The sequence below is a fragment of the Mustela putorius genome, unplaced genomic scaffold (assembly GCF_011764305.1).
Source record: "Mustela putorius furo isolate JIRA1106 unplaced genomic scaffold, ASM1176430v1.1 tig00003913_pilon_pilon_pilon, whole genome shotgun sequence".
NCBI lineage: Eukaryota > Metazoa > Chordata > Mammalia > Carnivora > Mustelidae > Mustela > Mustela putorius.
In genome coordinates this window covers 2,512,478-2,526,783 of record NW_025422060.1, presented here as the reverse complement: position 1 = coordinate 2,526,783, position 14,306 = coordinate 2,512,478, and the positions used below count along the sequence as shown (strand labels likewise).

General features: G+C 36.0%; 1 protein-coding gene across 22 annotated transcripts in view; it reads left to right on the top strand.

The window, feature by feature from the left end:
• CREM (cAMP responsive element modulator) overlaps positions 1-14,306 on the top strand; it is a 71,236-nt gene that overhangs the window by 52,874 nt on the left and 4,056 nt on the right. For 9 of the 22 annotated variants that reach the window (XM_045069205.1, XM_045069203.1, XM_045069199.1 and 6 more), the window contains 2 exons: positions 8,424-8,459; positions 12,147-12,303. In XM_045069205.1, the coding sequence (XP_044925140.1) occupies positions 8,424-8,459; positions 12,147-12,303 (193 nt within the window). Of the gene's footprint in view, positions 1-3,265; positions 3,524-3,588; positions 4,259-8,285; positions 8,386-8,423; positions 8,460-12,146; positions 12,304-14,306 lie in introns of those variants that run through there. The other 13 variants (XM_045069207.1, XM_045069206.1, XM_045069201.1 and 10 more) reach the window with 8 other exon arrangements.

Here is a 14,306-nt window from a genome sequence, read left to right as displayed (position 1 = left end):
TTAATTTATTGAGGAACCTCCATGTTGATTGCCATTGTGGCTGCACCAATTTACATTCCTACGAACTGTGTATAAGGGTGAGGAAGAACTGAGGTCTTTATAATGTTAAATTGACCTGTTCCAAACTGTAGAATGTCTCATTTATTTGGATCTTATTTTAGCTTTTTAGTAGTTTAAAATTTTTCCTGTGGATGTACTTTATATTCTTTGTTAAGTTCCTAAATGCTTGAAGGTTTCTGTTGCTATTATGAGCGATACATTTTCTAATTGTTGCTGATGTAGAGAAATATTACTGACTTGTTAAAATGTAATTTATTTATTAATCTTGCCAAACGGAATTTACTTCTAATAATGTGCTTATTCTTTGTAAATCTATCTGTGTTGGTATGTGAATGTTTTATCAAACACAAGTAAGGTGTTTGTTTCTTCCCTTCCAATCTTGATTCCCTGTGTTTTCTTTGAACTTTTCTTTCCTTGCCTTTTCTTTTCCTTTCCTTTTCTCCTCTTAAAATAATGGTGGGTAGGAGTTCTCCTATGTTAAATACAGGGTCATGGGCACCTTCCCTCCTGTCATTCCATTCACAGGCCACGGGATTTCTTTGCCAGTTCTCAGTCCTTCTCTTGATTGATCCCTCAGCAGTATTTAAACACTATTGACTTCTGCTTCCTTCACTTTCCATCATGATACTGTGTTCTTAATAGTTTTTTTCTTTTCTCTCTCCTACATGTCTTTCAGTCTCATTGTTTGGTCTAATCTTCGTCTGCTCATCTCTTTACTGTTAGTCGGTGTTTGTCAAGATTGTGTCCTGGGTCCTCTTCCATCGGACTGGCGCACTGTCCCTGGCTGACTTCATCCCGCCCATTGGTTGTCAGTGCACTCTGACCATGCCCCTGACTCCCATCTAGCTGCTTAGAAGTCCCACATACATCTCTTGACTCTTTCAGTCCAAAGTCACATCCATTTTCCCCACTCTAGTTCTCTCTTTGTTAACCCTATTTCGGTAATGGACTCCTGTCCAACCTGTTGCTTCAGGCTAAGAACCTGCGTGTCATCTGTCCTTCCTCCCAGCTAAACCACTCATCTTCCACTTCTCTCCACCCCTGCTGTTCAATCCTACTTACTGTCATCCCTTCTGCTGGGTGGCTGCCCTGGAGCTGGTAGTGGTGGAGAAGTTCCCTGATCTTCCTAATCATGCCCCCAGTGGCAGATCTCCTCTTGGTCTGGTTTTTCGAGAATTGTTCCTGAAAGCTCAGGCTCCCTTTTTTCATCCCTCCCAGTAATCCTGGGAGCTACTAATACTTTTTAAAAACAAATGTCTCTACCTCCAACATTTTCTTTTTTTCTGTTATACTCAGTTCGTCAGCTCAGAGTGGTATCTCTAAAATTCACATCTAACCGTGTCCGCCTCTTCTTATTCAGTGAAGTCTTGTTACTTGTTATTCAAAATCCAAAAAAAAAATTTTTTTTAAGATTTTACTTATTCATTTTTCAGAGAGAGCAGTGAGAGAGAGCACAAGTAAAGGGAGCTGCAGGCAGAGGTCATGACCTGAGCTGAAAGCAGACACTTAACCAACTGAGCCACCCACATGTCCCTTAGTCCAAAATCTTTAACATGGCCCAAATCTTTGCTTGATCTAGGCCTTGCCACCTTTACTAAATGTTTCCTTCTCAACTTCTCCCTCTTTTGTAATGCAGCTCTGTGCAAGATTTCTTCATTTCCTGTGCTATGCCGCACCCTCTTTTCCTTTCTAGGGCCTCACACTTAGCCATTTGCCCTGATAAGAACACTTATGTCAGTCATTTACATTATTCAGGCTTCATCTTAGTACTTCCTCCAGGAAGCCTTCCGTGGTCCTGCAGATCTGGCTTAGATAACCTCCTGTCAGTTCTTATTGTACCTCCTTAGGGTATATTTGACATGCCTAGATAACTTCTGTTTGGGTAGAGGTCCTTAGTATCTGGCACAGTCCCTGGCGCATGATAAATGTTTAATAAAACCATTTTATTAAATGAAACCCTTAGGTATGGCTGAGATGGAAGAGAGTCTGTCATGGAGTCTGTTTGGGACTGATGTCTAGGTTACTCTCCACACTTTCTTACATAGCCAGATGTCTTCAATTCATGTGCTCTGGAGAAGCACATCAATTAATATTATGGTTAGGTGGAATTCTAATCATATAAGGGAATGGGCTTTATTCAGCCCACTGTTAATAATAAAAGGTCTCAGTGCCATGTGACTTATTATTGTACACTCGATAGATGTGCAAATCATTTCTTTTTCCAGACTGTTCTTTTATACTGTTGAACATGAACTAATTTTTATTTATTTATTTATTTAAAAGATTTTATTTATTTATTTGACAGACAGAGATCACAAGTAGGCAGAGAGGCAGATAGAGAGAGAGGGAAGCAGGCTCCCTGCTGAGCAGAGAGCCCGATGCAGGGCTCGATCTCAGGACCCTGGGACCATGACCAGAGCTGAAAGCAGAGGTTTTAACCCACTGAGCCACCCAGGTGCCCCGAAATTGCTGTTTTTTATGAGCCAAAATGATCAAATAGCCAATTCCTATGATTCAAGCTAATATTTATGGAAGAATGCTATGTAGTTCTTGCTACATGTGGCACAGTGAATTTTTTTAATGTATTTATTCAAGTGAAATTAGCAAATTCTGTTTCACCTAGGGAACTGCTGGATTTTATGGTGCTGTAGCAAATAGTTAAGCAAATAAAACTGTTAAGTGTAAGAAGGTGGCTGGTAATTTCTTCCTTGACGAATTTAGAAGTGTTTAAGAAATACATTTCTGTGTATTACTCAATGTTTTTCTGGGCTGATTGTCAGGGGTTTTGTCTGATTTACTTATTTTAAAATATTTTATTTATTTGACAGAGACAGAGAGACAGCAAAAAAGGGAACACAAGCAGAGGGAGTGGGAAAGGGAAATCAGGCTTCCCAAGAGCAGAGAGCCTAATGCAAGGGCTCCATCCCAAGGGCTCTGGGATCATGACTTGAGCAGAAGGCAGAAACTTAATGACTGAGCCACCTAGGGGTCCCTTTGTTATCGCTTTAATCTCCATGTGTTTTGTTTTGTTTTCCTCCTAGGAGTTATAAAGATACAGTGTTTATGCCCCCTTTGTTTATGTAGAAACCTTGGACAGAACCAATAATAAAAGAAGTTAGTTACTCCGTAAGAAACAATCTTGTAACTTAATGCTAATGAGACTTTTTTTTTTTTTTTTTTTTGCCAGAGCCCATCTCAACAGATTTCTGTGTACAATGAGAAACAACATTAATATGGTTTATTACAGGAAGGGTTTTTATAGGGCTTTGGTTTCATTGAGCTCCTCTGTGACAAAGCAAATTGATGGTAGTGATAGGCTAGTGATGTCATTGTGATGTAAGTTACTCCTACTTATCCTGCACATGCTTGCTAGTTTGGAACACTGTATGTCAACCTGTGATAGGGGAGACAAGACAGTTCTGTATGCAGAAGCCCATCATGGCTGTAACTGGAGATGAAACAGGTAAGAATTTTAAAGAGAGATTTAAATTAATTCTGAAAATTTTATTTTGAAGTTTAGAAAAATTCAGGGACCTCTTGAGTGTTTCAAAAAGTATTAATTTTCTAGTGGCTGAGGAGTAAGAAGTTTCTTTTAATATATATCTGTATGTATGAGCACACTCTGTGAAGGCATCTTAGTGTAAATGCTTTTTTGCTCAGCGGATTGCTTTTTTGACCAAGGCAGTAATCCTTTCTCTCTCCGTTGTGCTTTACTAAAATAAGCTGTTACTTCGTTGCAACCTGTTGCAAATTCAGTGCAGCTACAAGTTAAACATACCGTTAAACATGCCGTTCAACTTGTAAAAAATTAAGCTTCCGATTTCGTTGTTGTGTACAAATGTTGCTCCAAAACAGACTAGGAAAACGCAGCGTGTCGGCGGGGTTTGCGTGCCTACTTGTTTCTTTCCTCCTGTGTTTAAAATGGTCTGTACCTCAGCTAATCGAGTTCAAAGGGCTGACGTCACTCCATTTCCTGGAATCGTGTTCGGCAGGGAAGTGGAAAAGTTAAACTCCAAGCGAGCTGCACATTGACGTCAGCTCCGAGTCATGCTGTGATTTAGTCAGTTCCTTTCTGCTTTGTCAAGGGCTGCTGACAGATTTAGGGTTGTTAACTAGCTCGCCACTGCCTCTATCTCCACGATCGCTCTTAACACTGAATAGCTTTTCTCGTAAGCCTTACTTTAGCGTTTCTCTTGAGGTAAGTATCTGCTTGACGAGGGGGAACGCTTTGTGAAACCTGTAATGCTTGGGTGAGCAGAACTCCGAGGCCGTCCGTCCCGCCTCCGCCTACGTGGGCAGGTTGAGCCTCCCGCTGAGGCCGCCGCGCACGTGCTGGGGGGAGAGGTGGGCTCTGGAGCTGGAGGGTTTCCGCACCCTTGCTCGCTCTCGGCCACTGGCGCCTCGGAGTGCCCTCTAGCGCTCAGTCAGGGAAGTGCTTGTCTGAAAGTTGTCCCACCTCACCCCCACCCCTCCACCTCCCAGTCTCAGTTCTTGAAATTTGTGATCAGTAATCCTGTTGTTTGGTTTTCTTAATTACAGAATGATCCTGACCTGGTTGCTTATGTTCTGTATTAGGATCGCATTGTTGTTTTTTTCGGTGGTGTCTCATTTCTAACCAAGTTCTGAATTTGCAGTTGAAATCACGAAGATGATTGTCAACAGCTTCACCACAGTTTAGCTTTTCAGAGTTTTAGTGGGTCTAAACCCTCTTCCTAGATGGAAACACTCCACTGATCTGAGCAACTAAAACCTGTATTAAAGCGTTTTGAAAATTATCTTGATGCACTATTATTTTTCTCAAATGACAAGTTTATTGTAAGATACAGATGGCCTTAAAATTATCTTAAATACTGCAATGGGATTCTAGAAGCAAAAGGCATTTAGTGCATGTATTTATTTGCTGGGCTTATATCTTTCTTTACTAAGACTTTAATTACAATTCTTAGGTCTAACTGTGAGAGAAAATTAAAAAAAAAAAGATTTGAAAATTCATAATATATTTAAAGACGAAAGTTTAAAATAAAACTTTGCATATATTTTTAGTCATTGCTTGTAAGTAAACATTCTTATACATTTATGTGTATGGAATGAACATACACTGTCCTTGAAGAGCTTTGTTTCACAGTTTTACCCATACATGAGTTACTTCCAATTTAAAATTTTCAAAATGCTAACATTTAAAAATATCAAACTTTTTTCACAAGACCTCATTGTGCTTTGGAAATCATTATTTTTAGAAATCTGATCAGTTTTCACATAACCAATTCTATTTTGAAATGCTGTTTAAAAATGAAAAACTTTTGTTTGTTTTGAGGAGCACAGTGTTTAAGAGACTTTTTAAAGTAATAGTAGAGGACCTACTATATGGATTGGTGAACCACATGGGCTGATATAGATCTTTGGCTTACACATATTTTTGATCATGACCCATGTTTTACATCATGATGTTGTATACATCTGTGTGTGTGTGTGTGTGTGTGTGTGTACATAAAACAAGTTTTCTTTTCTAATTTTTATTTAAATTCAATTAACATATAAAATAACATCTTATTATTGGTTTCAGAGGGAGAGGACCTTGATTCATCAGTCTTACGTAATACTCAGTGCTCATTACATCACGTACCCTCCTTAATGTCCAGCACCCTGCTACCTCTTCCCCTCACTCCCCTCCCCTTCAGCAACCCTCATTTTGTTTCCTATGATTAGGAGTCTCTTCTGGTTTGTCTCTAATGCTTACCTTCGGGTGCCTGGGTAGCTCAGTCAGTTAATTCTGACTCTTGATCACAGCTCAGGTCTTGATCTAAGTGTGATGAGTTTAAGTCCTGCAGTGTTTTTGGTTGCTTTGTTTGCTTTTTAAAAAGTGCTTATCTTTAAATATAGTAGAGATATAATGTGCTTTTCTATTTTTTCTGTTGCTAATGAAATTGATTTTATGACCCACTAAAGGTCTAAAACTTACAGTTTGAAAAACTTGCCTAGACCAAAATCAGGCTAACAATGACTGGTATGGGAAAAGTTTTTAGGTATTTATTTATAGGATCATGGAATAAAATGTGGAAAGTGAATAGCTATAGTTTATAAAATTGTATTATTGAGACTTGTGGGTACAGTTTAAATTTTCGTTAGAAGTAGTTTTTGGCTTTCTTTATTCATAAGCTGATTATATTAAGAGCCTCACTCCATATCTTTTAGTCTCTGAGTCTTAAAAACTCTAATATATTGTATTTAGCCTGAATTTCTGAATTATTAAAAATAAATATTCCAACTCACTCAAATTTGGAAAATAGTGTCTTAGTTAATATTTGATGTATGAGAATAAGGATACATTTCACCTTGTGAAAGAAGGACACTTGAAAAGCTTATTTTGGGGGAATTTTCACATAAAAGATAGGTTTGGATCAGGTATAACAGTTTCTTAAACTTGCCAGCAAAGCAAGTTATAATCATGGTGGAAGTGAAAAAAGTCGTTTATCTACCTTAAGTTTTAATAAAACTCCGAATCTGTATGGAAGTTTTACTGAAATTTCCATTGTCCTACATTCCCAATATTTTTGAAAAAATTTCAAAGAAATATTTTTTGGGATGATTATTTTACTTTGCCCAGTTTTATTTGCCTATATGAATATATTGCCTAATAAAATAATTATGATACTTTGAATTTATGTAAGCTTTTAAAAATTTGCAGTGTTACAATATAAATACAAATACAAACATGTTCAGTGCTATCAAACAATCAAATGGTGAGAGACCTACAGGAAACAGGTAATATAGGTTAAAGGATCTGGGTAGGTCTCCCTGAGGAAGCTATTTAAATACCCATGAGGAGAAGCAGTGATGTGCTCAGAGCAGATATTATATTTTCATATAATAACATGGATCAGAGTGGTAAATAACTCTTCCAAGCTCACAAAGCTAACAAGTGGTGAACCAGTTTGGACCTTCAGACTTTAAGACCAGACCTTGTCTGGTTCTGTTCACACCATATTACATTGCTCCTCAAAATTCACCTGATAAATTCATGCTAATTTTAGATGAGTTACCACAGCATCCTACACACTACTCAGAAAACCTACAAAATAAAGCTAGCATCATTTTAAATAGTCAAAATGGATTTTTTTTCTACAATATTATTACTCTCACAGGGCAATAGCATGTATATTTGATAATATACAGAACTTTTCATGTCAATACTTATAATTTATTATCTTTTACATAGTTTTTTTTTTTTTTTTTTTGACTCTTAAGATTTTCACTAAACAACTCAGGAAGTTCCCTTATATGTAACTTAAAGTAAAAATAGTAAATGATTTAATTCTTTGCAGTCTGAGTATTATAATTATTGTAACAAATTTGAAACTGTTCAGTGCTTAAATAGTTAATTAGGATTTAGTTTTCCTGGAAAAAATAGAGCAGTGGAGAAGGAAAAGGTTTTGATAGTGTGAGACACCAGGCAAGGATAAGGCTGATTTGGGCATCGTGTGCCCTGGCGCGGTGGATGGGAGGGAGAGAAGGAAAAAAGAAAGGTAAAGATGGTCGTAGCTTCTTGGAGCTAGGGAAAAGAAGTCCCCTGCTTATCAGTCCAACTTCAAAGTTAGCTCTGTTGCTTGTTACTTAGGTAGATTTGGGATAAGGGACACCTAGCGAAATGACATATGAAGGTTAGGAGCTCCATTTATAAAAATGTTTTTATTCAGTGAATGTGCTCAGTACTACAGGGATATCAATCAGTAGATGAATAAACAAACAAAATCACCATTATTTGGGATGTGGATAAGTTGTTCCTCTTTGAAAACTATCAAGATAGGCTTTTGGCTGAGTTTCTTATTTCTTTCTTTGTTAGGAAGAAACAAATAACTCTTTGACTTGAGAGGCTTTTCAGTTAGTTTTCTTATTAGCAGTCTGATGAGACTATAAGACTATAATATGGTTACTTGTGATTCTCCACCTTTGAGGTTCTATTCTAAATGATTATAAACATTGAAAAGGACTTTTACTATCTTCTAATAATTTATTCTCTAAAGGAATATAACAAAATATTGTATAAATTTTAGACATTTTTAATAGGCATATTTTTAAACAAAATAAGGAATAAGAGACATATATTTCAATCATTCTCTTACCCAGGTTTGTTAGAAGGGAAACTCCAGGGGAAAATATTTTTATGGATGTTATATGCCTTTTAACTAATATACAGTATAAGCATAATTTGGAACATTGTCTTTCAGAACTTAAGGAAGGGAAGAGGAAGGGAACTAACATTTGCTGAATGCCTACCATGTGCCAGGCACTGTGCTAGACACTTTGACATACATTACAGGGTTTATTGTGAGTATTAAATGAGATAATGTATCCCCATTTTACAGATGAGGAAACTGAACTTGCCCCAAGTCACATGGCTGGTAAGTGGCAGAGCTGGACTAGAATCCAGACTCCAGATCCCATGCTTTTTCTACTGTACCGTGTTTAAAGCTTGCGAAGAGAGGTATGAAGCCTAATGACCAGAATTGAGAGTTCTAGGAATTTTCTTTTTCCATGAAATATTTGATGCTAAACCGAAAAAAAATTTTCCTCTCAGGAGATAGATAGTGGGAAACACTAATTAGAACTCGTCTGCTTCTCAAATGCCAGGTGAAATGACTCCTATGTAAAGGAAGATTAGGAAATAATGCCAGTTTGAATAGATACATAGCATCTTATAAGGGCTTCTCACACCTTAGTATTAAATACTTAAAGACTTAGCTATAATAATAGCTAACAATAGTCTTACAATAATAATAATACTGCTTATTTTAAACATTCAAATGACAAAACTCTGGGAAGTTCAAAATTTCCTTTGTGGTGTGCATGTAAATCCACTGAGCACCCATGATATGCCAGACACTGTGCTAGATTATAGAGAGTACCAGCTTAAAAAGACATCCCTGGCTTGTCTTTAAAGTTTTTGCTGCCTTAGAATAAAATTAGTATAGAAGTATCTTTTATGTATTATCTTTATTCAGTCACAAAATGATAGCCCCACTGGTGACTCATTTATCGTCAGAAATAATGTATACGGTGAAATTCTAGAATAAATAATGTGGACACACATTTAGTAGTTAGAATAGGAACTGGCGTTTATAGATGTACAGGGATAAGAATAGGTCATCAAAGACTGTAAGGTGGTTCTTTGAACTGTGATTCTAGGTATTGAATCTGCTTTTAATTGCCACTGAATTGGTAACATTGGAAACTGAAGCTAACCAAGATAAAAACTTTTTTTTTTTTTAATCACTTCTTTCGGCAATAAAACTTTTTGACATTTGGATTTTCTCAAAACAAGAAATTCTCTTTGCCCATATCTTTTTAGTGTATTTACTGATAAGATCATATTTGAGTATATGGAATTTATCCACTGACATTTACTCTGTGACCATTTAAAGTGTACCATCATATAGATTCCTTAGGATATTACAGAAATGTGTATTAACTCCTACTAATTAATGCCAAATCATATTTCTGTCTTGAACTAATGACCAACCTCATTTTTGTTGAAGGAGATAAATATGTAGTATATCTGAAACATTGCAATAAAACCCAATTTATTAGCAACATCCCAGAACTAATATATCCAAATATATCATTCCCTTCTAAGTTATCATTTTAAAGTGAGATCTTTTTCCTGAGCTGTTACTCAGAATGTTTTAAGAATGCTTCTTTTGAATTGCTTCTATTGAATTGCCAAATTTGGTCCTTTGAGGGTGGTTTCAGCTTTTGGAAACAGGCAAAAGTTTAGAACCATTTCTGCTTGTAAGGCCAATGAATAAACTTTAGTTTTCATCTATGAAGTATACCTACCCCCCCTTTTTTTTCTTCTTTACAAAAAGAATGAATACTCTTAAACTAACTTTTATGTATCATATGAGAATTCTGTTCTAACTTTATAGGACAGAAAATAGTGGATGCATACAAAAGGAGAGGGAGAGAGAAAGTATAATGAAACCCTCTATTGATTTTATTGCACTTCTCTGTAACCAGAGTTTGCAAAAGAACGGCCCTAGACCAAGGTCTGTACCCATGCCCCCTGCGAATGTCAACGCGATGACACATAAACATCTCATAAACTTCTCATTCGTCAGTGGCTATTGTTCCAGTTTTAGAAAGCCTGTGTAGCCTCTAGCTGTTCCATTGTGTCAACCTTTATTGTCCCATAACCTTCTTCCCTGGATGTGGGTAAAGAGAAGAGAGGAGAGATCTATGTTATTCTGTGTTCCAGTCTACCTCCTCTGACAATACGATTAAAATAGAAAAATCTTGAGTCAGTTAACAGTTAAAACTATTTTTAAAATAATCTTCTTAAATATTTCAAAGCTGAGATACTCTATGATATACAATGAGATAACTGTGTATACAGAATTTTAAATAGTCACAAAAATTTAGGATTTTCCCCAATTTTATTATTGATAGAGATTTTGCTGGTGATCTTTGTACTTATCAATTACTATTTGTCACCATTGTTTTTAAGATTATATGTAGAAGGAAGGAGAAGTGCATCCTTATAAGTGGTATTTTTGTTAATGTTATGAAGACCTTTAAGTGATCTTCCCCCAAAACTCTTATTTGAAAGTCTAAAAAATATTTTCACCTAATTCTTAAGCTCTAGGGGGAAAAAAGGCATTTACCCAAAAAGGAGCACATAGATCTGTTTTTGATTGATCTTTTAAACTGTGTAGGCATTTTCATTTGTAAAAAAAAGTCTTCGTGTGCCTTTTGGGTAATATTTCAGTTCTTACTCAATGGTTATAATGCATTTTAATGAAATATGGAAGTGATGTGTTTTCTATTTTGATTGGCATTGGTTCAGACCAATTTTTGTAGGATTTGGTAACTTTTTTAAAACCTTTATCTTGTAGTTAGCTTTGAGACAACATGAATTTTATAATCTCTTAGAGTGTCAGATTAACTCTGGACCATACATTCTCAAAGTTGAAACAGTGGTGGTAGAAACATATTTCATCACTTAAATCCATCTGTCTCTTCTAAGAAGCTATGCTCATTAGAGTAGAAAGGCAAATGTTGAGTATAAATTAGGAAACTTGGAGGACTTTTAGTATTCAGTATGAATACTAAGTGAATATTAAGTCTGTCGTTGAACTATGATTGCACTATAATTAGAAAAGTTTTTTAAATGAATACTTAGAAATGTATTATTATCTCAAGAAACCTACTTAAGACAAAAATGATCATCACCCAGAGAAATTAGATTTAAGTAGAGCTTTGCTGTTTTGTTCTTTATTTTGTTTTGGTTTTTAATTGGAAAAGACAGCAAGCCTCAGTCATCTTATGGTAGTAGGACTTATATTTAAATACATCCAGTAACTGTCTCAGGCACGGTATAGGGGACAGGAAAATCTCTTATCTGGAATATTCAGAGAATGGAGATGTTCTGTTTAGTTAACATTTTTGCAGTGGTATGCTAGAGCCAGCTCCCACTGGTATGCTAGAGTGATTATTAAATTTTCAGGGTTTTGTGAGCTGGTTGTAAAAAGAGCCATCGTTAAAAATTAAATATATAAAAAAATACATATATATATTTAACAAATAGCTTATGTTAAAACCTATAAATACTCAAAACTCATCACTTCTCATAATTTTATCTATGCTCTTGATGTTATTTACATCTCTTTTATCTGTATGGTGTCCTACTTACTGTGTATGTCTTCTCATCTCCACCTTCCAAGAGGTCACACTGGTAGCTTGAGATTGGCCATAGTGAAAGTATTTATATCATGTGAATTGATAAACACATCAGGGCTTTTTTCCCCAGAGAGCAGTTGAAAAGCCTCTCTAATTTAGCCTTTGGTAAAAACCTTTCTAAAATGCATGGGGGCTGTTTTCTACCTTAACTGTATAGAGCATGCTGAATATTATTGTTCCAAATGCTGAAAATCTTTGATACCTAAGACTTTAATGCTCAAAAGAATCATCTTAAATATTAGCAAGGTCACTTCTTATGACATATAGAAGTATGTTATTTCCAGGTCAGTTTTATATAAAAGATCAAGTTGTAAATTGTTTATATAAACTTGTCATATTTTGTTTCATTGCAGCCGCCACTGGTGACATGCCGACTTACCAGATCCGAGCTCCTACTACTGCTTTGCCACAGGGAGTAGTGATGGCTGCCTCACCAGGAAGCTTGCACAGTCCCCAGCAACTAGCTGAAGAAGCAACACGCAAAAGAGAGCTGAGGCTAATGAAAAACAGGTAGGATGTTTCATCGGAAACCAGTAACCACCTATTGGACACACAACTTATTGCTGTGGGGCTTTTAAAAAAATTGCTTTTCCTGCGTCATTTCTCCCAAGTTACATGTTCTGTGCATTTTGGGGTTTGTGCTCTGCATGTGACCATAATTAGATTGTCTTGTCATCAGAGTGCCATTTCATCAGCAAGAGGCACATCCCTACATGTGGTAACGGTAATGTCTAAAAGATACATTAATTTTCTTAATGATGATGCAAGGGCTTTATTACAAATAAAGATTTAATTTTTACTTGGTATTTACTTTGTGAAATAGGTGATAAGTGTAATTTTTTTGCTTCTTTATGAGCAAAATAAATTTAAGTGTGAGTAAAGAATTGCTAAGCCTCTTAGGGGCACCTGGTTCTACTTGGTCAGTAGAACATGCAACTCTTGATCTTGGGGTTATGGGTTCAATCCCCTGTTTTGGGGGTAGAGTTTACATAAATAAATAAATAGAATTTTCTAAGCCTTTTGTATGTAGTTTCCTTTTATCTATTTTGTAACTTTGTTTTTTTCTATTATACTGAAATACATATTAAGTCTGGTAAACTTTGGTCAAGTGCAAATACAAAGCAAAGAAAGAAACTAAATTACTCAGAGCTCTGTCACTTAGAGATCCCTACTAATATTATAGCGTATGTACTTTCAGTTCACGCTCTCATTTTCTCACTTACTCTTGTACCATGTTGCTGTAATTTTATTTTTTAAATAAGAGTATGTCATAAAAATGCTGTTTTCCAAAATTCTTTAATTTGACTTGTATATTATTTCTTGGGTTAGTTTTTATGATGGAAAATGGTACAAATTAATCTGATTTTCAAAATGAACAGAATAGTCTAAGAGTTCGCCAAGTCATTTGGTCAACCTTATTCCTAAGTGTTAAATCATACCCTCATTGTAAGAAAACAATACATTTCAGATGACATCATGTGCTCATCTCTGACCAGGACCATGTGGTGGTGGTTTGTTAGTAGGCATTAGCAAGCTAGTTAGTCTAGAAATTGTGACTTTTGAGCCACTACAATTCAGAAATAAGTACTGACTTTGTAACAGTCCTTTGTAACTGAATGTGAATCAGTAGCAGCTATATTCAGCTTACTAACCTCCGTTTAAATGTCATATTTTGAGGGCACCCAGGTGGCTCAGTCAGTTAAGCATCTGCCTTCCACTCAGGTCATGATCCCAGGATCCAGAGATCGGGTCCTGATCGGGCTCTCTGCTCAGCAGGGAGTCTGCTTTTCCCTCTGACCCTCCCCCTGTTTGTTTGTTCTCTCTATCAAATAAATAAATAAAATATTAAATAAACAAAGGTCACATTTTTATACAATACAGGACTCCTTAAGTTGGATTTAGTTCCCAGACATTGTAGTTATCACAGATCACTAGATGGAGTTTTGTACCCTGGAAAATACAACAGATTACCCAAACTAAGATCATTAAGACACGCACATCTTTATCAGTTATCGTTCCAGGTTGACTAAGTCATGCTGGGTTCCTATTTTTCATTGTCAGCATTTTATTCAGAAATCCTGAAGGGGCTGAATGGGTGAGGCTCACAGAGTATCACACATAGTTGTTCTGTGGAAGTCTTACTATCAAAGATCTCTAACTTAGATCTGGTGGAGGAATATGGATATTTTAAAACTGTCCTTTCTGAGATCTTAGGGAGTTATGAAAACATTTGCTTCTATGGTCACAGAATTCAGTTTAGAAATATAAAGTATAGTAATAAAGCAAACTGTAAGATTGTTCATTGATGTCTTATTTTCCTAAAGAAAATAAAAAGATCTAGAAAGTAGCATTCTTATTTCCCTTTTGTTTTTTAGATTAAAAAAAAATGTCAGTAGAACTCTCAATGAAATAGTGAAATACTGGGCAAGTGGGTTCCTCTAAAAGTGCCCCACAGCTACCTACACATAAATAATAAATTTCCCTGAGGAAAACAGTCATAAAATTTTACGTTT